Consider the following 24,039-nt stretch of genomic DNA (forward strand, 5'->3'; position numbering starts at 1 on the left):
TTACACAGCCCAGATGAAATGGAAACAAATATGGCCACTTTCACTAAAAACAAATAGACAATTTATAACTTTTTGGTAAATCTCATAAGAACAGGATCAACTCTATAACTTGTATTTTTGGTATAACTCTGAAGAATTGGGGATATTCTGTCACGTGACTTAATAGCATTTAACTAACGTTAGAATCAAAGTACATTTCCATTTAGTTAATGACATATCAAGCAGCACATTAAACTCGTTTCACTCAATTAACTGATGTTTCCGCTTAGCCGAGCAGTATAGCACCAAACAACAGCCCAGGATCATCTGCTTGTAGAGACTCGGCCCAATAACACGGCACAAGGGTGTTGAATTATACATATCAGTGGTATGGGCTTTAAAAAAATATTTCCAACGTTTAAAAAGAAAGTGAAAGACACGCTGCCGGGAAATAAAAATGCAGAACCCTCGACACTACCAATGAATTCCGATAAACTAGACGAACCATCGAAAAGATTGGAAGAATCAAAGTATGTTTTAACTAAAGTTTTGTATGGCGCATTCAACATGTTTCGCTCGATTAACTGAGATCAGCTAATCCGAACAGAACTGTACCAAAAAAAACCTCTACAATCATCCGCTTGTAGAAACTAAAGCCGGGGCAAGGGGGTAGCCCAAAATCAAGAGGGTTATAAGGCCTTTAAAAACAAAGTAAATGACACGCTGCCGGAAAGTAAAATATGCATAACCTCGCCGCTACCATGATTCCGATGAACTAAATCATCTTTGATGAGGATCGGAAGGAATACATCAATAAGCAAGTCTCACCGATAGAAATGCGGCGGCAGATGGACCAAACCGGATGATGAGAATGATTTGATCGGTGGATGAAATCGAGAATGGGGATCGGAGAGAGCAGCACAGATCAAACATGCAAAACGGTCAGACCGTGGCTGCTCTCCCCCCTTTCTTCCCTCCCTCCGTCGATCTCTTAGCGCGGGAAAGATGTCAAACGGGAAATGAGCAATAATTCTTTAATTTAATCGACCCTACGTATCCCTTCATTTAAATGGAATGTTTGGGAGTTAGAGTTCCTATTAATCCATTGATTTATAGATATCAATATTAATGTGTAGGAGTTAAGCTTCAATAAAGAAATTGAAACTTCATATTCTCTCAAATATTTAAATATACGCTATGTAGTCAGTAAAATCGTGCATTGAATTCACATATGATTTCTTTGGCTTTAATTAATATTTGGAAAATGGCGAATCATATTCATTATTTTTTTACTCATACAGAACTTTGGGTTTGTTGCAGCAGTTTTAGGTTGTCCAAAGTAGGTTTACTTTTTGAAATTTACCATTAATATTTTTTGGGTTATCATACTATTTTTGGTGAAGCATTTGCTAGTATAGTACTTGCGGACTGATTATCAATCAATCATCGATAAAAAGTTATGCCTTCACGGCTGGGAACTATAATTGATGCAGTGAGATGTACTCTTTTTAATCAAAGTTGAAGAGGATATGAAATCGGTTCATAGATATCTATGTAAGATTAAATTCCTGTTGGCCAATCATGAAGTTTTATGATGGTGTTTCTTTAGTCATGTAAATGAAGTCGATATGAACTTATTAAGTATCAATAATAATTAAAACTTAAAATATATAAACAAGCTGACGAATAATTTTGGATATTTTTTCCTCCCTCGTAGCTACCTTCATTCTATATAGAGGATCATATGGATGCTTAAAAATTAAAATATATATTTGTATATTAATTTTAACTAGTACCTCTTAGTATTGACCTAAAATAAGTGCAAGTGTATCCTAATTGTAAGAAGGTGTATGACATAACTGATCACAAACCTTGCCGGACCTTAACGTGGGGAAAATTGATCATAATTTATCACATACAATGGGAAAAGTGTGTTTAACCATATTATTGATTTAATCTATGTAGAGGATCGTAGGGGTACTTCAAATTTTTTTATGAATATTTATAAGTTAATTTTAACTAGTACCTAGTACTATTAATGTGAGGTCTATAAAAGAAAAAATAAATGTAAGCATGTCCTAATGGCAGGAACGTCTATGATATAACTGATCGCGAACCTTGGGGAACCTATGTGTGGCAAAAATTGATCATGATTAATGATGTACAACGTTAAAGTTTGTTGTAACCATATTGTTGTCTAGGATACCAATGAATTTATTTTAAGTTTACACCCTCGATTCAGGACATTCGCGTATAATTATATTAACTAGCAGGCCAATCACACATTCTGCATTTCTTTTGATATTCGAATATAAATTATATCACATAAAATGCACATTGACTCCTATAAATTGAGTCAATGAATTAGTGCTATGTCAAGGTGAATTATGATAAAATCGTAACACATTGATAGATAATCTTTAGGTACATATTTTAAACATTCCTACAGAGAAGAAGGTTAATAAACATGTCAAAGTAACATTTTTCGATCGAGTTCAATATGGTGAGTATACCCAAACTTATAACTATTAGTGCGAATACATTACGGATGAACAACGGGTGCTCTTTAGGAAAATATTTCACTAAAGTGATATTTACAAATAACTAAATGACATCATACTTAACATCTATTAGTTTGATCCATGTCACAATTGTGTGTTGACTATTACATACGAGCCTCTAAGTGTAGCTCATACGTGATCCATCACCCTCGATATAGGATATTGGCTAAAGGAAGAAGATGCAGTTGAATCCCTTGCAAGGTAGTACAGATATTGGAGAACATGCTTATTTTGCTAGAAATAACAATTAGGATTTGATGGTTAGTAATATCTTAAGTCAGTCAATAGTATTGTGACACTGAAGGATTAAATATGCACGATAGTTGAAAATGTAAAGTTTCCTTTAGAGAGTTGACATACTAATTTGTATCTTCTAAAGGACAAAGTGTAGCTTCACAACCCACTGGCTGGCAACCCAACCTATTAATCCTATAAATGGACGACTGACTGATTGATTAATTAATCTATACAATGATATCATTAATCAATAAGTTTGATCAAATTTATCAGACTGTTAGAGTTAAGTAGAATGATACATGGGCCTATAGAGTCCCACATGGATGTTTAGACGTTTATGGACATACACTAAGTTTTAGATACTTTATCTGAAAAAACTCTTAGGGATGGGCACCATTGTGACATTGCCCTGAATAGTATGAATAAAGGGGATGCCTATTTTATAATACCCATGATAGTTGTTCTTAAGTGCCCTGCCCTTTCTTCTATTGCCATTCCAAAGTGCTACTTCTGGTGAGACTAGATGTCGGGGAAATCATTTTTCTCAGAGCACAATTTAAAGAAACAACAATGACACCCAACACTTTGAAGGTCGTCTGGTTAGGTCTAACGGTCGAATATCAAATCGGCTTGAAGAGGCTATTTCAATGACCAGGAAGTCATAAATTAAATTCATGGAAAATGTGGTGTGATGTTTTTTTTACTTCTAACCTCCATTGCTTTTTAGATATTATTATTTTCAATCCAACGGAGATAAATTTGATCAAAACAAAGATTCCCATTAGTATGTGAATGAGGGCTTCAATGTATCCAAATGGATTTGCGGGGAATAAAATCTCAAGTCAAGGAAAGGGGCGACGATACACTTCTTATTTGATGTGTATCCCAAGCAAATTGATAATCCTTTATAAATCCCATTTCCAATACACTCTTAAGCGACTGTGGGCATTGCCTCTCTATTTTCGTTAGATACAAAATTACATGGTAAGATTCAAAGGAAAGTTACAATAGGAGGGGGAAGGGGATAATATATAGATTGATGTTTTTTGCTTACTCTTTTCACGTGTTGGACACCCTTGAGATGGATGTCCAAGATTTAGGCCGGGGGTAGTTACATGACCCTCACCCCTCCTGGGAAATTTTCAGAGGTTTTTAAACTCATGTCCCTTGATCTGCTCTATCCCATGTTTCCACTTAAATCCAAGAAAATATTTGTTCCCATCTACTTTGACTCACAGAGCAATAGTATGATTGTCCCAATAATGTCAAAAAAATTAATTAAAATTACACCATATGGGGGTGAATCATTTAATATCATTATACACAACTACTTGATAAAATTTATTATTTCATATTCAAATGCATGTACCATGGTTTAATGAACATTTAAGAGAGATAAGGTGACATGTGAACACATCGCTGTAGGATTATTACAGATTATCAGAACTTTACCACAATGTTTGCTTCCAATCAGTGGTGAATAACAAGGACTTAAGAATCATTTGATAGCACGGGAAATATATATTACATGATTGGAAACGAGGACACATTTTGGAAACACCTTGAGACTTACTATAATAGGCAGTTTTGGTACCAAACTGTTGTCATTGTCTCCCATCTCACCAACCACGTGGCATCATGAATTCTGTCCCATCATTCTCTATTCAAATTACCTAAAAATGTTATCTCTGACATTCGATTGTTAAAGGTTTTTGGGTATTTATTTTTTTAACATCGTAAACCAAAGATGCCTGCCATTGGGCTTGGTCCCTCTTTTCATCACCCATCACCTCAAAGCAGCGGCGCCCCCATCGTTGATGACCCAATTGTGGCTGCATGTGACGATCAAATCGATGATGCTTTTATAATTAGTTGTCCGAAATTGACTTCTAAGAACAAACATATTACAAGCTTTATGGACAAAGATAAAAAATTCATGGATAGTTCAAATAGGTAAAATTAAAAAAAAAATTAAATCATCCAGTTAAATCCAAATATGGGTGCATACCGATTCATTCATCTTATGTGTCAGTACGTTCAACCCTTATTATAAGCATAATAAAAAACACGACAATCCAACATTTTTTTGTTGTTTTCTCAGCAAATTATTGTAAGAAAAAAAAGGGACCTCCCCCTCTCCCCTGTTTTAATCGTAACTCCCATTTGCATTCTCCCCCTAATCCTCGCACATTATTAACCAAAGTCGACTTTTCAATTCCATGGAAATAAAATACACACACTTACGAGGCAGGATCAAATTTCATTTCATTTTTCCATTGATACTTCTATCAGGTCATATTAAAATAGAAATTGTCAAAATTAAACCACGCAGTTTGATCCAAAATACGTACCAGTAAGGTCAAAAACACTACAATCCTACCCATTTGGTCGTCTTCTATCCAAATTATCGTATGCCCAAAAAAAATTAATACCTCTCCCTCTCCCCCTCCTAGTCATACGTCATTAAAGCAAAGTCAACTTTTCAATTCCATGGAAATAAAATATACGGATTTAGGAGTCAGGATCATTCAGAATAGGACCTAGCAATAAACCATTATTTTTCTTGAAGTCTTTATCCTTATCAGAGCTCTGTAGAACAAGTTATTGACCAATTCAAAACTTCTCACTGGGCAGAAGGAAGAAAACCTTCAAAATGTAAATCTTGAAGACCATGTAAAGGAAAATATTCAAAATGTAAAATCTTGAAGACTATGGTAAAGAAAATCTTCGAGATATAATTTTTCAAAAGTTATTGACCAATTCAAAGCTTCTGATTTTGGGCACAAGGAAGGAAACCCATAAAGAGTCTATCTAATGGGACCAATCAACTTCCGAATTTCCTCCCTTTCTCTCTATCCCCATAACCCCCTTGACAAACCAATTATCACAATAGCCGACCAAACACGGTTTTCCAATCTAGATAGTAAAATATGTAAACTGAAGAAAGACCAAATAAAATTTCTAGAAGTATTAAAGAGTATGTAAAGGAAAATCTCCAAAGTATAAATAATCTAGAGCTTGTGACCAGTTCAAAGCTCGTGAATTTGGGGGAGGAAGGAACCCATAAAGAGTCTATCTTCCCGGGGAAGGAAGGGAAGGAGGAGGAAGTCGATCAATCATGGCGGAGGGGAGGAAGAAGGGAGGGTTGCTGGACGTGGAGAAGCAGTTCGCCTTCTACGGAGCGTACCACAGCGCGCCGATGAACGTGCTCATCCACGTTCTCTTCGTGTGGCCCATCTTCTTCACCGCGCTCCTCGCCCTCGCCTTCACCCCGCCCTTGTTCCCCCTCTCCTCTTCCTCCTCGTCCTTCTCCCCCCTCGCCTTCAACGGCGCCTTGCTCGTCGCCCTCGTCTACGCCGGCTTCTACGTCCGCCTCGACCCCCGCGCCGGCTCCCTCGCCGCGCTCCTCTGCCTCCTCTGCTGGATCGCCAGCGCCTTCCTCGCCGCCCGCCTCGGCCCCCGCCGCGGCCTCCTCGTCCGCTCCCATTCCATTCCATCCCATCCCCCAATTTTCGATCTCCGATCTTCATCGAAACCCATCGATCAAATCATCTTTTCTCCGATTGCAGGTCGCGCTGGCGTCGCAGATCTTCTGCTGGACGTGCCAGTTCATCGGCCATGGCGTCTTCGAGGTGAGCGTCCCCCAATTCCTGCTCGAGCAGCACCGGAAATTCAAATTTTCAAGAAGAATCTCTGCGCCTTCCTCCGCAGGGCCGGGCGCCGGCGCTGCTCACGAACCTCGCCCAGGCCTTCCTGATGGCCCCCTTCTTCGTCCTCCTCGAGGTAAACCCTAGATCTCGATCTACACAAACCTTGCGCTCCCGGTGAATACCCCCCCCCCCCCCTTCCGTCCTTCCTTCCTTCCTCGCAGGTGCTCATGAAATTCGGCTACGAGCCCCACCCCGGCTTCAAGACCGCCGTCCGCGCCGAGATCGCCGCCGAGATCGAAGCCTGGCGTGCCAGCAAGCCGAAGAAATCCTCTTAATCTGTTGAAAAAACTCGACTCCGCCATGGACCTGTATCCAGAGGTTGAGGAAGAAGAAGGGGTTCCACCAGGCTGCGGCCCGCCGCCTTGGGGACCTTCCGCTCGTCCATGACCCGCCTCGTCTTCTCCACCGCGCCCCACTCCCCCGCCGCCGCGTAAGTGTTCGACAGAAGTACGTAGTCGCCGCTCTCCCCGCCGAGCCGCGCGTTGGCGAGCTCCGCCATGGCGACCTCGCCGTGGGTGCGGCAGGCGCCGAGCAGCGCGCGCCAGACCACCGAATTGCCCTCCTCCCCCGCCCGCTCCGCGAGCCGGAACGCCTCCTCGACCCGCCCGGCGCGGCCCAGCAGGTCCACCATGCACCCCAGGTGCTTGACGTTGGGCCTGATCCCGTACTCGCCGGCCATCAGCGCGAAGCAGCGGCGCCCCTCGTCGACGAGCCCGCCGTGGCTGCAGGCGGCGAGCACGGCGACGAAGGAGATCTCGTCGGGCCGGAGCCGCAGCCGGCGCATCTCCCCGAACAGCGCCACCGCCTCGGCGGAGCGGCCGTGCAGCGCCAGCGCGCCGATGGCCGAGTTCCAGCTCGCCACGTCCCGCTCCGGCATCGCCCGGAACACGCCGAGCGCGAGCTCAGCGCTGCCGCCGCGGGCGTACATGGCGATCAGCGCGTTGCCGACGGCGGTGGTGGGCGGCGCAGCAGCGTGGAGGCGAGCGCCGCGGCAGAGGTCGCCGAGCTCGGCGCAGGCGGAGAGGAGGCTGAGGAGGGTGACCTCGTCGGGGGAGTGCCCGGCGGCGGCCATGTCGTCGAAGAGCGCGAGGGCCTTGTCGGGGGCGCCGGCGGCGACGTAGCCGGCGATGACGGCGTTCCAGGAGACGACGTCTCGGCGAGGCATTTCGTCGAACAGCTGGCGGGCGCTGGGCATGTCGCGGGCTTTCGCGTAGGCGGTGAGCATGACGTTCCAGGAGACGAGGTCCTTGACGGGGGCGGCGTCGAAGAGGACGCGGGCGGCGGGGAGGGAGCCGCGCTTGGCGAGGCCGGCGACGAGGGCGGACCAGGCGACGGGGTCGGCGCGGGCGGTGGGGGAGGAGAGGAAGAGGGCGCGGGCGGCGGGGGGGTGGCCGCAGGCGGCGTGGAAGTGGATGAGGGCGTTGCGGACGGGGGAGTGGGCGTCGAGGCCGCGCTTGGCGGCGGAGGCGTGGAGCTGGGGGCCGAGGGCGGGGGCGGGGAGGCGGGCGCCGGCCTTGAGGAGGAAGGGGAAGGTGTAGCGGTCGGGGGAAAGGTGGGGGTGCATGCGGAGGAAGAGGGAGAGGGCGTCGGCGGGGCGGGGGCCGTGGGCGGCGCCGCGGATGAGGGTGTTCCAGAGGAAGAGCTCGGGGCGGGAGACTTGGGAGAAGAGGAGGTGGGCGTAGGCGAGGGCACCCGGGATGAGCACCGCGGCGCAGTAGAGGAGCTCGCGGAGGCCGCCCAGGTCGGACTCGAAGCCCGCCACCACCATGCGCGCGTGGAACTGGCGGAGGGTGCGCAGGCTACGGCACCGCCGCCACGCCGCCGGCTGGAACCGCTTGTGCCCCGACTTGCGGATCATCGCTCTCCCCCCACCCCCTCGCCTCGCCTCGCCTCCCCGGGCTGAACATGAGGACCGCCTGCTGAAAGTATAGTGCAGGGACGCGGACGGGACGGTTTTTCGTCCCCGCCACGAACGGACGGGACGGTTTTCGTCCGTTGGACGAAAAACCCGTCCCGTCCAGATGTCTCTGATGGTGGACGGTCAGAGAAGGACGAAAAACTGTCGGATTCACATCTGACGGTTGAGATCTAGCCACGAAACCTTGCTGCCACATTTTGCGAGAAAGTCAGCTGTTTTTTTATGCGCGTGCAAAACGACGCCGCTCAAAAGTATTTCTCTAATAACTTGGAAACTTTGATATTAATTCAATGAGATTTTAGAACTATTTTGTTGGATATTTAGGCCTGCAACACGTGGCCGAAAGCTGTTTGGAAGGCAAATATGCAGCAAAATATTTCCTCCGATTTTTTAAATTACTTTAAACTCTTATTTTTCTTAGAGTATCCTTTTGCGATTTAAATATTCTCTTCTTTGTCAATTAAATTCCGAAAAACATCAATAAATTTCTAGAAAAATGTTCAAAACTCATTAATCATCCCCCACATTAATTAACAGTAAAATTTATTTTAAGATATGCCATTATAATTTTATTACAGTCATTTAAAGCTCAAATGGATTGTGTAAAATGAATAATGTAATGGATAATTAAGGTAAAATCAGAAATTTTAATTTCATTTATTCCTTGATTAAATTGCCAAAAAATCAAATAGATTTCCACAAAAAATGTAGAAAATTCGTTATTTAATCCCCTCATTAATTAAGAATATACTTTACTTTTAGACATGCCATTATCATTTTAGTATACTAATTTGAAGCTCAAATGGATTGCGTAAAATGAATAATGTAACATATAATTAGGGTAAAATTAAAAAAATTAAAATTCATTTATTCATCTATTAAATTGCCAAAAATTCAATATATTTCCACAAAATGTAGAAAAGTAATATTTAATCCCCTCATTAGTTAAGAATATAATTTATTTTTAGACATGCCAATATCCATTTAATATAGTATTTCCAAGCTTAAATAAATTTCATGAAATGAATATTTAATAGATAATTTCATTTATCCTTCTATTAAATTCCCAAAAAATGCAACGAAATTTCCAGAAAAATGTGGAAATTTCATTATTTAATCCCCAGATTTGTCAACAATAAAAATAAAATTTAAAGAAGCCATTATCAAATTAAATGGTGTTATTCCAAGGTTAAATAAATTTCATGAAATTCATAATTTAACAGATATTTATCTAATTTTCTCTCTATCTAAAATTGAAATGGCTAAATATTTGATAATGGGAAATTGCAGACATTTCTTTCACAAACCCTTTCAAATGTCCATAGGACTTAAAATAAAGGTACACGTATGAAGAGTTAAAAATGTTTGTTTTTTTAGGGCTAAATCAGTCGTTCACCCACCACGTCAAAGAAGGACGAGACATAAGCAGTGTTCATTCAGAATCTAAGACAAAATGTAGAGTAGAGTTCACTCAACCATCCATCCAGCTCGCACAAAATCATCTTCACCATGGTGCAAAATGGCGGTGTTGAAATGGCCTTGTCATCTCTCATAGTTTTAGGCAGTCAATACCAACACCCGAAGAACAACATATCTGCAGAAAATTAGATCGGTAAATTTTTTCGTTGTAAGAATATCGGTGTATAAATCGATTAGGCACATAAAAAAGTAACAAAACTATATAATAATAATGATAAAATAGCATTGTACTAGGACTTTTATGAAAAATATCCAAAAGAGTTGAAATGAGGGGGAACCCATTTTCAATGACAGCAATCAGCAGATTCCCCTTGAAATTATGTATACGAGGAAGCAGTGTAATGTTCTAAATGTTTTTTTTTGTGGGAAAAAACTCATTGGCGACATGTTTTGCTGCAGGACAATGAAGCAAATAGAGATAGGGTAAAAAAATTTACAACTTATGGTCAATAGTAACATAAAGATAAAGCATATCGAAAATAAAAAGTTAATTTAAAGTTCTTTATTCTATTGCCACCACCGTGCTGTTTTAAAGCAAGTATATAATGATAAACATAGTAAACTAGCACAACTTACACTAAACATTAGAACGTATCTGCAACGTAATCTCGTAGACTACCTTCTTGTTGTTCCCCCCTTACTCTGTTACATGAAATAGGGAGAATTAAGAGAAAGAAGTATGATTGTGCACATGATAGAAAGCGATAGAACATAACGTACCAGTACATGAGTTGTCATCGTCATCATAATCATCATCGGAGTCTGAGGAGTTTTGGTCTACACGACGAAACCATGCCCGTAACATCATCATCATCTCAATGCTCTCTACATCTATGCGTGATCTTCGATACGCGGTGATGCCTCCACCAACTGAGAAAAGCTGCTACACCGGTGCGCTGGTCGGGCTTACGACAAGAAATTGGCATGCAATTTTGGTCAAGTTTGGAAAGTATCACGTGCCGACCTCCTTCCACCAGCTCAGCGGATTATCCTCCTCCTCTCTGCATGGGATGTTGAGATACTTATCCAGCTCTTGTCTGGGCGTAGAGCGTTGTCACTGAAGATTTCAAGGACGTGTATAATGCCTTCTAGAGGAAACATACTATTGCGGACGCTGACTTTCTCACGGTTCTCCCTACCCCGAAACACATTCAGTGGCTTCTGAAACTGAGGTTTATCTAAAAGTCTGCCAAGATAGGAAAGCACATCTTGGCGACATGACGGATGCACAACCTCTATTTTCAAAAATGAATCCAATGTTGCCACCACAGCATAGAGGAGCCAAGGATGCACTCATATACATTAATAAACTCCCATATTGTCCAGTACCTCTCTCTTGGCAAGAGCGTGCTCTAACATAATGAAAGTGGAGTTCCAACGTGTTGGGTAGTCATCCTTTATCTTGTTTGAATCTGGGAGCTCAAACATTTTTTACAGATCAGCATATTTCTCCATTCATTGTATGGATCTCTGAATGGCACTAACAATGGCTCTCACGTGTGAAACAACTAGTTCCAAAGGTGCAAATGTCTCCATTGTACTTTCATTGACCTGTGATTCAAATGGTTCATCTGTGTCTAGCATTTTATCTGGGAAAAAATCTCAGACACGCAGTGTATGACTCTCGGATACCTCTAGTTAATGAATGATCTTGAGTCCGGTGTGGACTACGGGGTTGAGTACGTGGGCAACACATGGTACGTGTTGGTACATAGTGAATTGAGGGTTTATGGTCTTCAGTTGATCCACAATGGTGCCCAGCATCGTTCTGTTGTTAGACACATTGTTCGTAGTGATGGCACAAATCTTTGACTCAATGCCATATTCATATGCAACTTCCACAACTATCCTGGGATCCCTTGATCTGTCTAAGAGCAAGAAGTAGCTCAAAGAGCTTCCAATTGGTGTCGATCTAGTGGGCAGTGACACCTAAAAGAGCGAGGTTATTTTGGGATGTCCAAGCACCCACATTAAGAAAGACACTGTGGAAGTCAACAAACATTTCCACCAATTTCCCTTGGACTTCACTGTACATGTATTCCGCTATCGCTTTGATCGCATCCCGACCAGGTACCTCCCCGACCACTTGTGTCTCATAGCACCATAGTCTTTGGAATGACTTCTTCTTCACTATTCACCAAGGAAGATCATTGTCTCAGATGAACCTAACAAAACTCCGTTGTCTGCTCCATGGTGAGGCCGTGTAAGTACAACTTGTTGGAGAGTAATTCATAGTGAAGAGTTATCTGCTTCGTCGGGCCTCACCTAGTGTTTTCGTGAAATTTATGATGGACTTTCTCTAGATGTCTCCAAAAGACGTTTGTGCTCCTATCTTTATTCCTCCTAATGACGAACATATGGGTGGGGTTTTGGGCTTGACAAAGCTTACACTGGTACTCGTCTGGGCCAACTTCAACAAATCAATCTAAAACTTTAGAACGATTGCATCTTTTGCTTTGAGATGATACATTGTCATCAGCTTCTACTTTGAGGTACTCAGCAGACATGGACAACGTAGCCCTAGTGGTCGATTTCGAAGTGGTCGCCGATGTGGACTCCATTATTCTACCAGAATAAGTCAAAACATGCATTCCTTAGTATAATGCGTGTGATGCATAATTTCATGAAATACTAGAGGCGCTTTCAAATATAATTTTTTTTGGAGATTTAAATAAATTTATTCCCAAATATAAGTTCATAAAATTATTGATCACAAAAAAATAATGATGTTTGTATTTGAATTATCCACGTGGAAGAGTATCAAATCTGTCGAAACAAACTATCCATCAATTGAATCTACTCAATGGACTGATCGAATCCAAGTCCATTGAGTAGAATAGACTGATCCATTACAGTAGCGCCATATGACAAGGTAGATGGGTGGAAAGAACCCATTTCTTCTTTTTTGTATTCTCAATCCCATTTAGTGACCACCATTGATAATCGATCAAAAGTTTTTGACAGATTGAACTATGTATAGATTGATGGATCCAAAAAAAGTCTGATTAACTCTTACACATTAATCACCCAACACATAAGACAAATTGAGATATATGGAATGAACACAATTTACCTTTTCTGGGTCAACAACGAAAGTGCACGAGATCAGGTGCCTATGCTCGAGTGATATTTTGACCTGCTCAGTGGTGGTGTAACTGATGTGCTCAGTGATGACACTCAGGTTTCTCTAAAATCCAAGAAAATTGAGGTAAGAGAAGAAAAATAGAGTTATGCATAATTCCATTGTTAGCAAGAAATATCAAATTTGCATCGATGGAGTGTGTGGGATGAGACCATATACTTTTTAGAAGAAAAATGAGATAAATGTGGGAGGACAGAAAGAATTTCTTTCAAAGATGTTGAATCCGTTGTCGTGAAGGTCAGAATCAATCGCAGAAAAGTTAAAGTATAGAGCGTTTATGTGTGTGACACGAAGATTTTATGAACGTAAAAGAATATGACCAACCGTTAACATAATCTCAACATTGGGAAGTAAATAATTAGAAAGCAGTGCAAAAATTTTCTTACGTATTTTGTAATAATCTAATTGTATAAATGTGATTCTAGTAGGTAATGTTCACGATTCATGGATGGAAACAAACACTCTCCTCACATATTTCTTTGAGTTAAACCACTTTTATTTACTAAGCACGATTGGCTAGTTACAAGTACAGTCATGTAAACAAAACTTCTTTATCATTCAAGTAAGTTTGTGCATTACGACACAAATATATTGAGTTAACTAATTGTACAAAATAACTATGCAGTTGTCTACATTCTATAAATATTTAATTAAAAAATTGTCACAACACTGATTATCTAATTACAAATTTCATGTGCAAAACAAGATAAGAAAATCATATATTTGACAGTCATAAAATTATAGTATATTTTTAAAAAGTATTTATTTTAAATTGGTAGTAAGGATTCTTATTAATTCAGATAGTATGTTAAAATATGATCGAAGAAGGTTTAATTTTAAAGAGCGTAAACATGATCCATATAACAGTACGCCGAAGATAAGAAGACTAAAATATAAATCATAACCAATATAGAGATTAGCCTGGGAAAGTGTAGTTTATTTGAAGAGATTAATAGATACAGTAGGATAGATAGAAGAGTCACCTGGGAGATATTCTAAAGATACTATGTGAAAACATGTTGACATATGTGTAAGAAAATATGATCAGAATATTGTGAAAGGAAAAATATAATAAAAAGTTAAAAAATACTAGATCTGATACAATTTTATAGACATTTGATAACATAATCAAAGCATGACTCGTGGGTGTATTTCCAGTTATTAATCTCTTAAAACTGTAGTTTATTTTAAGAGATTAAGAGATATAATATGATAGATAGAAGAGTCAGCTGGGAGATATTCTTAAGATACTATGTGAAAACATGCCGACATATGTGTAAGAAAATATGATCGGAATATCGTTAAAGGACAAATATAATAACAAGTTAAAAAATAATCGATCGATACTATTTTAGAGACATTTGATAACATAATCAGAGCAGAATGATACTGACAATATGATTCGTTCTACCTAGAAAACAAATAACTTACCAGAATGATACTTACAGTATCATTCTGCTTTCATAAATCTAACTTTGGATGAAATCATACATACCTCGACCTCCTTCAAGCCGTTCGTCGGGGAAGCGATCTCAGACGATGAGGACGGGAGCGGTGGGCGTCAGGGAAGCGAACGCCGATGATGAGGATGGGAGAGGTGGCACAGAAAGAGAGCTGGTGATGTGCAACGTCACCGGAGGGGGTGGAGGAGGGGAAGGGGCAGATAGCCAGAGAGCTGCTTGCACCCTAAACGCAGTGCGACCGACACACAACGAATTAGAAACATGATTTTTAATATACTGTTAATATATTTATTATTTTAAACATGATTTTTTTATTATTCTGGGACACGGGATGGGACAGTTTTTCTCTGGACGGGACGTAAACTCGTCCTGGGACAAATGGGTGGGATGGTTTTCGTATTATTGTACGAAAAAATCATCTCATCCACGTCCCTCCACTATATTCCAGACATCAGACAGGATGATCTTCGTTCCGTTCCCTCCATCATTCACTTCCCGGACAATCTGGAACTATAACTGAAAGGAATCAGTGATAGATGTGATGGGAATTTTCTCTCGTTCTTTCTCTATTATATATATATGAGCTTTTGATAGAATTTGAGTCTCTCTTCCCCATATCTCTCTCTCTCTCCATATTCAATGAAAAACCATCCCATCTGCATCCCTGCAATATAATCAGAGCAACTACCATTTGAGTCTTTGATTGAGTCATTTCAAGCCACATAGACTCTTGATTGTTATAAGAATCCATGAGGTCCCAACAAGTCAAATATTCTTCGCTTATTCTCAATCAGCACTACGACCTATTGTTATTGATTTTTTCACATTTTATAATGACACGATGAGGTGATGCGCCGAAGACGAGAGAAGTATGCACCCAAAAAATAGGATTTCATGGCCCTCTTCACCATAGTACCTTGTGTCCTTTATAACTTTCATATTTTTTTAACAAGAAAGTGCTTAAAATTAAAAGTGATGTATTCAATATCCTCAAATGTGCAATAAATATTGTGTGTGACCCTGAAGGATCATGTACTACTCTAGTTAAGCACGACATTACCACCAATTACTCTTTTTGGCTAACCCAATTAAACTATTTTATAAAACATAGACACACACACAGTTATATTTATTACTCATGCATTGACTTATGCCAACCGGGAGGTCAAGTCACCAAGATTTGAGATGCCAATATGTGTTTTTTGGTCTAGAAAACACTAGTTTATTAAGTATTTCATGGAACCTACCTATCATCGATGATCGTGTACATACGACACCTCATCGATACGACGCACCTAGAGTGACTTAGGGTATCGTTAACAGTCAAACCCTAATAGTTGTCCTAATTAGGAATAATGCATTGAGAAATAATTAGAAAACTCATTTTTCAATGTCTACACTACGTTCTCTAAAGACTTCATCAAAAAAAAATTCCTTGAATCTGTTTCCTAGCATACTAAGGTTGGATAATTCCACCTGAACTACACAATCAAATTCATAAATTTGATGCTCCATATGAGCTAAGATTTTTTGGAAACCCTTGTCTCCTCACATACCAAGATAGAATGTTGTGTAACCTACAAACCAATCATATTTTCATGTATCTTTATGTTCATTTAGTTAAACATTTATTGATTACTGTTACTATGTGATGTTTTCAATGAAGTCATTCAACACAAGAAATGAGTAAGTGAACTTTGATGAGATCACCGGTGTTTAACACACATGAACTAGGATTAAGCTATCTAGATATAACAGCATAGTCAAGTCTCACCCATATGACAACTGTGGTCGATATCATCACCAATAGTGCTAATAGTGGATAACAAGTAAGGACAAATAATGGGTGCTCTTGGGGAGTGAGTTCACATAATTGATCCATACAAATCCCTGATTGGTATTATACCTAATTTTAAACTGGGTTACTTCATGTCATATCTATGTATATGATCCCTCACTTAGAGACACCAAAGACACTATGTAGATTGATCTGTGTTTTTTGATAATAACCAACGAGCATCTAACCTCTAGATTTATGTTAGTCCTAAATTTGAATACAGTAAAAATACTGCCAAAATCTCTGTATTCAATATGAGATCATTTTTCCTCAGCATGGGAGGAGATTGACTGAAGAAAGAAGATATTGTTAAATCATTGCCGAGGTTGGAAATATCAGAGACAATGATCTCCAATGTTTTTTGCCAGAAATTATTACAAACTAGAATGATTGTTTAGGGTTCGATGTTAACCATTCCTCGAGTCATTCAGAAGTATCGTGTGGGTGAAGGCTTATAAATTTCTGATAATCAACAATGGTAAAGGTTCTACGAGAGAGTTGACATAGTGAGTTGTAGCTTTGTACCCCATGGGCCGGCAGTTGAACATATGGATTGGATTAATTAATTAATTAATCTACACATTTATTTAATTAAATAATGAATTTGGATAATAAATATTATTTTGACACTAAAGCTATTAACTTGACTGAAACATGGGCCTAGAGGCCCAAACGAATAAAAACTGTAGACGTTGATAGTTCTACTTAAAGCTTCTAGACTTTATGGAAATATATGAGGGAGTATCATTAGTGGGAACCCATATTTAGGTAACCATGAAAGCAAACCATACATGCCCTTCCTTATTCTCTTTCATTCTCAAAGGGCTACCTTCTGGTGATATGGGATGGTGAGGAGATGCATTACAAGGAGATCATGCATTCTAAACATCACATAGGTACATCTAGAAGGGGGGACACATGAATAACTCGAATATACCACTCCAATGATTTTGAATTACTGTGAAAGTCTTTTCCCCCTTCCAATGAATAGAAAGGACTTATGGCCAACTGTTGAAGGTGACTGCGTATTCCCTCCGTTTGTGAAGAAACAACCTGGGAGGCCTAGGCGAAAGAGAATAATTGATAGTAGCGAGTTGGAACGTACTTGTCCAAGCTCATCCAGAAGAGGTGGTCAGATCACGTGCTCTCTCTGCCACCAAACTGGTCATAATAAAAAGACATTCTCCCAAGGAGGGTGCAATATGCGGGCAAAGTAATGATTGAAATGTCTAAAAATGTCCTATGTAGATTTTTAATTCTATTGAACTTGGACTAATGGAATGTGTCAATGAATTATGCAGGGATTGCAGGGGCCTACAGAACATGGTCATGCTGAAGTAGAATATGCATGCGAGGCAGATCATGACACGTACAATGAACCTTCTCATATTGTACAACGCACATCTCAATCTTCATCAGGTGCATTTACAAGTCTGTTGAGCAACATGAGCAACATACAGGTTTGATTGTTTCCTTCTTCTTTTTTACGTCTGTCATGATTTCTTGACAAATTCTCATGCGTTAATCAATTCACATATCACATATTCATAAGGTACCGCAGAGTCATGAAGAAGCATCTGGGGTACTTACTAAAGCTGGTGGGCTAACCTACTCCAGAGTAAGTTTGTTTTCATTATCCTTTTGTAATTGTAAGTGACATTAATACCTCATAAATATATCTTATTTCAGATGCCTGTTGAACAAGTGAGGATTACAACTATTGGTCGATACGGAGGACAATTTTCAACTCCTCAGCAATCTCGGGGGGACCATGAAGAACAGTATATGCCACATCCGCACCCTGAGGACAGCATGCACCGACATTACGAACACTAGCGATATCCACATGATCCCAATTCCTAACAAAGCGTAGTCATCACATTATGGATAAGAATGTTACCCCAACAACAATCGTTAACATATTAATTTCATGCCGATCCACTGCTATTTTCTTATTTGAGTACCGTGGATGATGTAAAGAGACACGGAGAGATGATGTGAGCGTTGAGTGGGAGATTGAAAAGTAGATAGACGGGGAGAGCGAGTGAGAGACATTGCGCGAGATAAGAGGAAAAACTAAGTATTCACAAACTCCAAAATTTTACAGAATTAAAAGGGACCAAGAAATGAGAAACATGTAGTGTGGTAGAAAAGTAAGAAGATGACGAAACCCCGATCGCAGGTGAAGAAAGTCCCCACACCTTCTCAGCACCCTGCACGCCTCCGCATCTGAAAATGAGTAACGTCATTTATGCAATCAAAGGGTGTGCACAAGAGAATGAGAGCAGAAATGAAAAAAAAATAAACAAGAGTCCCTCCACTAAAATTTGGGAGGTGGGTTCAGTATGTAAGTAGAGTAGAACCCAACACTCCTTTTCAAACCTCCCAGCCGAGGCCAGGTGGGAATTGGGTTCGGTAGGGGGGTTAGGGCAGACCCCAGCCCACATTCTTGATCAAAATGATTGATCTGATGGATCATTATTCAGACTTATAATCTCCCCCTCAAAAAGGCTCTCATTTCTTTGCAAATGATGCCAACTTTCTGTCTAGAATGATTCCTCAAACTTTATATTTCCTGTCTCCCTAAAATATCAAAATATCAATTCTTTCTTCCTCATTACTTGATCAGCACCAATCTTCTCTCTTTTCTACATAAATGATACCAACTTTTCTTTCTCTTCATAACGATTTCTCAAACTTCTATCTCTCCTTCCTCTAAAATGGCAAAAGCACACATTCGGCATTGGAATAGAAAAATTAGAACTTTTTGAAAGTTAATGAGAGGCATAAAATGAGTACCAGGCCAGCGGATGCCTTGGACTGTAGCCATTTGGAAAGTTTCTTGTGGGAACAATTTTTGATATCTAATGTCATCCTTGAAGGCCTGCACGGAAGAACATGACCAGACCTACATGCAGAAAATTAAGGTTATGCCATAAATCTCCACACCCTGCCCATCACACAGGCACTGACTATCTATATGATATTTTTTTATAAAGAATGTCTGTATGGGAAATAGTTTTAATGTAATTGCAGAGCAGAAAAAGAAAGGTGAAAGAAAATGATGTGTAGTAATGTTGAGTTGAATGATATGCTCTAAATTGGATTGATTCAATTACTTGATCGTTTTATCATATTGAAGATTGATTTGAATGTCTCAATCGGTCGAATTGACGTACACACTATTGATCATTGATCATCTGAAATGGCAATATCATACATCGAATGAAGGCAGGGGAGTTTTAGCCGTTTGGCTTTTTTTCGACGGACCTTTTTGGTCTTTTATGCCACAGTTTTTACCACGTCATTTTCTTTATCTTATTATTGATCAAAATGATTGATCTGATGGATCAATCAATCTAATAATCAGATTAGATTTGACTGATCTTTTGATCAATTTGAAAAAGAGCATCTTAATGATCGAAATACTCCTGAGATAGTAGGATAAAGGTATTTAAATGACAGAAATAGTCTTGACAGAAGCTTAAGATCCTAGGAAAGATAGTACAGTAACATATTGGGGCAGACCCCAGCCCACCTTCTCCTTCTTCCCTCTTCTTCTTCTTTTTCTTCTTCTCCTTCTTCTTCTTATTTTCTTCCTCTTCTCCTTCTTCTTCTTCTTTTTCTTCTTCTTCTTCTTTTTCTTCTTCTTCTTCTCCTTCTTCTCCTTCTTCCCTCTTCCTCTTCTCCTTCTTCCCTCTTCTTCTTCTTCTTCTCCTTCTTCCCTCTTCTCCTTCTTCTTCTTCTTCTTCTTCTTCTTCTTCTTCTTCTTCTTCTTCTTCTTCTTCTTCTTCTTCTTCTTCTTCTTCTTCTTCTTCCTCTTCTTCTTCTTCTTCTTCTTCTTCTTCTTCTTCTTCTTCTTCTTCCCTCTTCTCTTCTTCTTCTTCTTCTTCTTCTTCTCCTTCTTCTTCTCCTTCTTCTTCTTCTTCTTCTTCTCCTTCTTCCCTCTTATCTTCTTCTTCTTCTTCTCCTTCTTCCCTCTTCCTCTTCCTCTTCTTGTATAAAGATGGATAGAAAGATAAATGGATTGACATAATGCCACTTAGATAGAGTAGGCACATAATTTGATTGATAAATATGATAGATCTATGGGCAGAATCATATAAGAATAGATATGGAGGAAGGTAACTTCCGTCCATGTGGCATTATGTCAATCCATATATTTTGATATCATTTCTCAGTCTGTAGATCTCCTAATTAATTTATGAAATCAAATAAAATAAGAATAAATGAGGAAAAACACTTAATGTAGAAAAATATTCAGAAAATTGAAGCAAATCAATGATTGCGGAAATTTGACTGTAACTTGAATTTAAATCATAATGATTGTTGCCAAACCATGATGAAGCGTCCACAAAATGGTCTGCACTCCCATCTCCCTTCACCTTGACTAATGGGCTACAAGGAAAGGAAGAGATCATCATTTGCTATGAATTTTCTTCAAAAAAAATCATTTGTGATGAATAAAGCATGCATAAACTAACCCGGTGCTGGTTTTCTGGACAAGCCTCGGTACCTCATCTAGCAGTCGATGCATTTGTAAAATATTACCTCATGGCAAGAGTTGGGATCGATACTCTAAGGTCCAATTCAGCTGCAGAGATCGCTTGGTTGCAGCAAAGCATCAATGTGTATTTCACCAGCTTATTTTCATTGAGTCTCACGTTGTTGATAAAATAAATTATGGGTTATAGTTGTTGGTTAAATTGAGCTTAATTACAAAATATTTATATTGTTTTGCCACTCTTATGTTCTTTTTTATGAGATCCTTCCAAACATGTGAGCCACTGAGAACTGATTTTTTTTCAGAACTAAAATCCAAGTTATTGATGTCGGACTCCATGCTTGAATGTAAAAAATCAAAGACATAGTATACGACACGTAATAAATCAAGTTTCCCAATGTTTGATGGGGAATGTTGATGAATCCTATCATTAAATGAACTTATTTACTAAGTAATGCCAAAATTATGATTTTCATGAAACTTTTAGTATGAACATGAACCTCGTCCATGAAAGCAGGTTTTGTCAGGATGGTCACATGCAGCCTCATGTTGTAAGAGAGATAGGAATAAAGAAAGATACAGGTGGAGAAAGATTGTTGGGTAAGAGAGAAGCAGATGCGGTGAGATTGATGCAGGTATAGTTGTATAAAGATGATAAGAAGAGGATTGATAGAAGAGGATAAGAAAGATGGATAGAAAGATAAATGGATTCCCTTTCTTCTTCCTCTTCTCCTTCTTCTTTTCTTCCTCTTCTCCTTCTTCTTTTCTTCCTCTTCTTCTCCTTCTTCTTCTTCTTCTTCTTCTTCTTCTCCCGATCAAAATCTTCCGATCAAAATCCTCATAACAATCTTTTGATCGCAATCTTCTTTTTCTTCTGTTCACGGTGCTCGCCAAAGAAAGGGTTTCGATCGAAAAAATCTCGATCGAAATCCCCATTCTCAGATTCACGATGAAGAATCGGGGATTTAACATCCCCGATTCTTCATTTCTCAGCGATCAATCGCAGAAAGAAATCCAAGACAAAAAAAAAACGGCGAAATCTTACCGCAGAGATCCACCCAAATCGTCCGGAAATCTTCTTCGTCTTATTGATCCACCCAAATCGCCACCCAAATCGCCACCCAAATCGCCAAGATCCAGCCAAAATCGCCAAAAACGCCAGAATCGGAGCCCCTACTTCGCTTCCGGTGACGTGGACGATGACGTGGCCGATGACAAGGCTCGGCTTCACCCGTGGCACCTATGTCATCGTCCACGTCACCGGTGGCCAAGCCTCGTGACACACCGTAATAATTTTCAAAAGTTTGTGACATACGGTGATATTTCGAAAGTACATGACATACGGTGAGCAACGGGGAAAGTTCGTGACATTTGGTGATTCAACCCCTTTTTAGATACACATGGATTTAATCAAGAAATATAAACAGTATTTTAATAAAACTCCAGTCTGGAGTCGTGAATTGGCCTTTGACAGTTGACAGTTTCGTCGTCGTCCTCCTGACGAGAAGAGGCACAACGACGACTGATCATCGTCGGCGATGGCGGCCACTAGCTCAGAAGGGCTTCGTTTGCTTGCTTGCTGGCACGCCAGGCTTCGATCTCGGCGGCGATCTCGGCGCGGACGGCGGTCTTGAAGCCGGGGTGGGGCTCGTAGCCGAATTTCATGAGCACCTGCGAGGAAGGAAGGAAGGACGGAAGGGGGGGGGGGGATATTCACCGGGAGCGCAAGGTTTGTGTAGATCGAGATCTAGGGTTTACCTCGAGGAGGACGAAGAAGGGGGCCATCAGGAAGGCCTGGGCGAGGTTCGTGAGCAGCGCCGGCGCCCGGCCCTGCGGAGGAAGGCGCAGAGATTCTTCTTGAAAATTTGAATTTCCGGTGCTGCTCGAGCAGGAATTGGGGGACGCTCACCTCGAAGACGCCATGGCCGATGAACTGGCACGTCCAGCAGAAGATCTGCGACGCCAGCGCGACCTGCAATCGGAGAAAAGATGATTTGATCGATGGGTTTCGATGAAGATCGGAGATCGAAAATTGGGGGATGGGATGGAATGGAATGGGAGCGGACGAGGAGGCCGCGGCGGGGGCCGAGGCGGGCGGCGAGGAAGGCGCTGGCGATCCAGCAGAGGAGGCAGAGGAGCGCGGCGAGGGAGCCGGCGCGGGGGTCGAGGCGGACGTAGAAGCCGGCGTAGACGAGGGCGACGAGCAAGGCGCCGTTGAAGGCGAGGGGGGAGAAGGACGAGGAGGAAGAGGAGAGGGGGAACAAGGGCGGGGTGAAGGCGAGGGCGAGGAGCGCGGTGAAGAAGATGGGCCACACGAAGAGAACGTGGATGAGCACGTTCATCGGCGCGCTGTGGTACGCTCCGTAGAAGGCGAACTGCTTCTCCACGTCCAGCAACCCTCCCTTCTTCCTCCCCTCCGCCATGATTGATCGACTTCCTCCTCCTTCCCTTCCTTCCCCGGGAAGATAGACTCTTTATGGGTTCCTTCCTCCTCCCCCAAATTCACGAGCTTTGAACTGGTCACAAGCTCTAGATTATTTATACTTTGGAGATTTTCCTTTACATACTCTTTAATACTTCTAGAAATTTTATTTGGTCTTTCTTCAGTTTACATATTTTACTATCTAGATTGGAAAACCGTGTTTGGTCGGCTATTGTGATAATTGGTTTGTCAAGGGGGTTATGGGGATAGAGAGAAAGGGAGGAAATTCGGAAGTTGATTGGTCCCATTAGATAATGAAGATTAGTCAGATGGAGGAAAGATTAATCTTTGAGGGGTAGAGTGGAGAGTGAAAATGAAAGAGGAGAAGTTGGTGGTGATTATTTTAATGGCGAGAAGGTTGCCAGATGGTCTAATCCCTATAACTTTGCTTAAAATAATGGCAGATGGATAGGTACCCTGCCTAGTACACATGGCCCATAATCTAGGGATCAAGTCTTATACCATGTCAACTAGTTGGGGCTCCCCTAGATAATGCCCCATGATATTTGGATCAGTCAAACCTCCTCCACACCACTGTGTGTCCCCCAATCTGCATTGGATCGACTCTCCCACAAATGAGCGCTTCAATTTTTCGAAATAAATATGTAATACAAGCCAATCTCTCAGTCCATGTCTTATTAAATATTCATTGATACAGTATATTAATTATAATTGAACTTTATGAATACAAGAAATGGTTGAGTGAATTATGATAGGATCATAATGA

The 24,039-nt window shown here is 40.9% G+C and overlaps 4 protein-coding genes and 1 long non-coding RNA gene across 12 annotated transcripts in view; 2 read left to right on the forward strand and 3 right to left on the reverse strand.

Moving 5' to 3' along the window:
* Positions 1–1,003, reverse strand: part of SUVH4 (histone-lysine N-methyltransferase, H3 lysine-9 specific SUVH4-like protein) — a 91,068-nt gene extending 90,065 nt beyond the window's left edge. For all 3 annotated transcript variants that reach the window (XM_078576733.1, XM_078576734.1, XM_078576732.1), the window contains exon 1: positions 808–1,003. The gene's annotated coding sequence lies outside the window, so the exon portion shown is untranslated. The remainder of the gene's footprint in view (positions 1–807) is intronic.
* Positions 1,004–5,800: 4,797 nt separating this feature from the next.
* LOC144704338 (2-hydroxy-palmitic acid dioxygenase MPO1-like) lies at positions 5,801–6,871 on the forward strand. The gene is made up of 4 exons (XM_078576740.1): positions 5,801–6,252; positions 6,347–6,409; positions 6,489–6,560; positions 6,649–6,871. Exons 1-4 carry the CDS (start codon positions 5,896–5,898, stop codon positions 6,760–6,762), a joined length of 606 nt encoding a protein of 201 aa, XP_078432866.1. The 5' UTR covers positions 5,801–5,895; the 3' UTR covers positions 6,763–6,871.
* LOC144704332 (pentatricopeptide repeat-containing protein At5g15300-like) lies at positions 6,754–8,370 on the reverse strand. The gene has a single exon (XM_078576735.1). The coding sequence runs from the start codon at positions 8,343–8,345 to the stop codon at positions 6,759–6,761; it is 1,587 nt and encodes a 528-aa protein (XP_078432861.1). The 5' UTR covers positions 8,346–8,370; the 3' UTR covers positions 6,754–6,758.
* An 8,918-nt stretch (positions 8,371–17,288) lies between these two features.
* LOC144704340 (uncharacterized) lies at positions 17,289–18,281 on the forward strand. Its single transcript, XR_013581798.1, has 3 exons — positions 17,289–17,539; positions 17,628–17,786; positions 17,879–18,281. It is a non-coding gene; the product is annotated as an uncharacterized LOC144704340 (long non-coding RNA).
* Positions 18,282–18,390: 109 nt separating this feature from the next.
* Positions 18,391–23,350, reverse strand: LOC144704334 (2-hydroxy-palmitic acid dioxygenase MPO1-like). Of its 6 annotated transcripts, none has more exons than XR_013581793.1 (7): positions 22,740–23,350; positions 22,589–22,660; positions 21,876–22,501; positions 20,811–20,920; positions 20,665–20,724; positions 19,126–19,234; positions 18,391–18,555 (listed from the first exon to the last, which is right to left on the reverse strand). XR_013581793.1 is itself a non-coding variant. In XM_078576737.1 (4 exons), the coding sequence occupies exons 1-4, from the start codon at positions 23,251–23,253 to the stop codon at positions 22,379–22,381; spliced, it is 615 nt and encodes a 204-aa protein (XP_078432863.1). In that variant the 5' UTR covers positions 23,254–23,347; the 3' UTR covers positions 22,175–22,378. The 6 variants fall into 6 exon arrangements, 1 of the variants encoding a protein (XP_078432863.1); XR_013581795.1 differs by having other exon boundaries at positions 20,633–20,724; XR_013581794.1 differs by having other exon boundaries at positions 20,811–20,932.
* Positions 23,351–24,039: the final 689 nt, after the last annotated feature.

This window comes from Wolffia australiana, chromosome 6 (assembly GCF_029677425.1).
Source record: "Wolffia australiana isolate 7733 chromosome 6, ASM2967742v1".
Lineage (NCBI taxonomy): Eukaryota > Viridiplantae > Streptophyta > Magnoliopsida > Alismatales > Araceae > Wolffia > Wolffia australiana.

Excerpts from the sequence above, each read along its gene's own strand:
- LOC144704338 (XM_078576740.1), top strand. The coding sequence starts at position 5,896 with ATGGCGGAGGGGAGGAAGAAGGGAGGGTTGCTGGACGTGGAGAAGCAG. Across the intron at positions 6,410-6,488 it reads TCGGCCATGGCGTCTTCGAG|GGCCGGGCGCCGGCGCTGCT; the intron begins GTGAGCGTCCCC and ends CTTCCTCCGCAG. Across the intron at positions 6,561-6,648 it reads CCTTCTTCGTCCTCCTCGAG|GTGCTCATGAAATTCGGCTA; the intron begins GTAAACCCTAGA and ends CCTTCCTCGCAG.
- LOC144704332 (XM_078576735.1), bottom strand. The coding sequence starts at position 8,345 with ATGATCCGCAAGTCGGGGCACAAGCGGTTCCAGCCGGCGGCGTGGCGG.
- LOC144704334 (XM_078576737.1), bottom strand. The coding sequence starts at position 23,253 with ATGGCGGAGGGGAGGAAGAAGGGAGGGTTGCTGGACGTGGAGAAGCAG. Across the intron at positions 22,661-22,739 it reads TCGGCCATGGCGTCTTCGAG|GGCCGGGCGCCGGCGCTGCT; the intron begins GTGAGCGTCCCC and ends CTTCCTCCGCAG. Across the intron at positions 22,502-22,588 it reads CCTTCTTCGTCCTCCTCGAG|GTGCTCATGAAATTCGGCTA; the intron begins GTAAACCCTAGA and ends CCTTCCTCGCAG.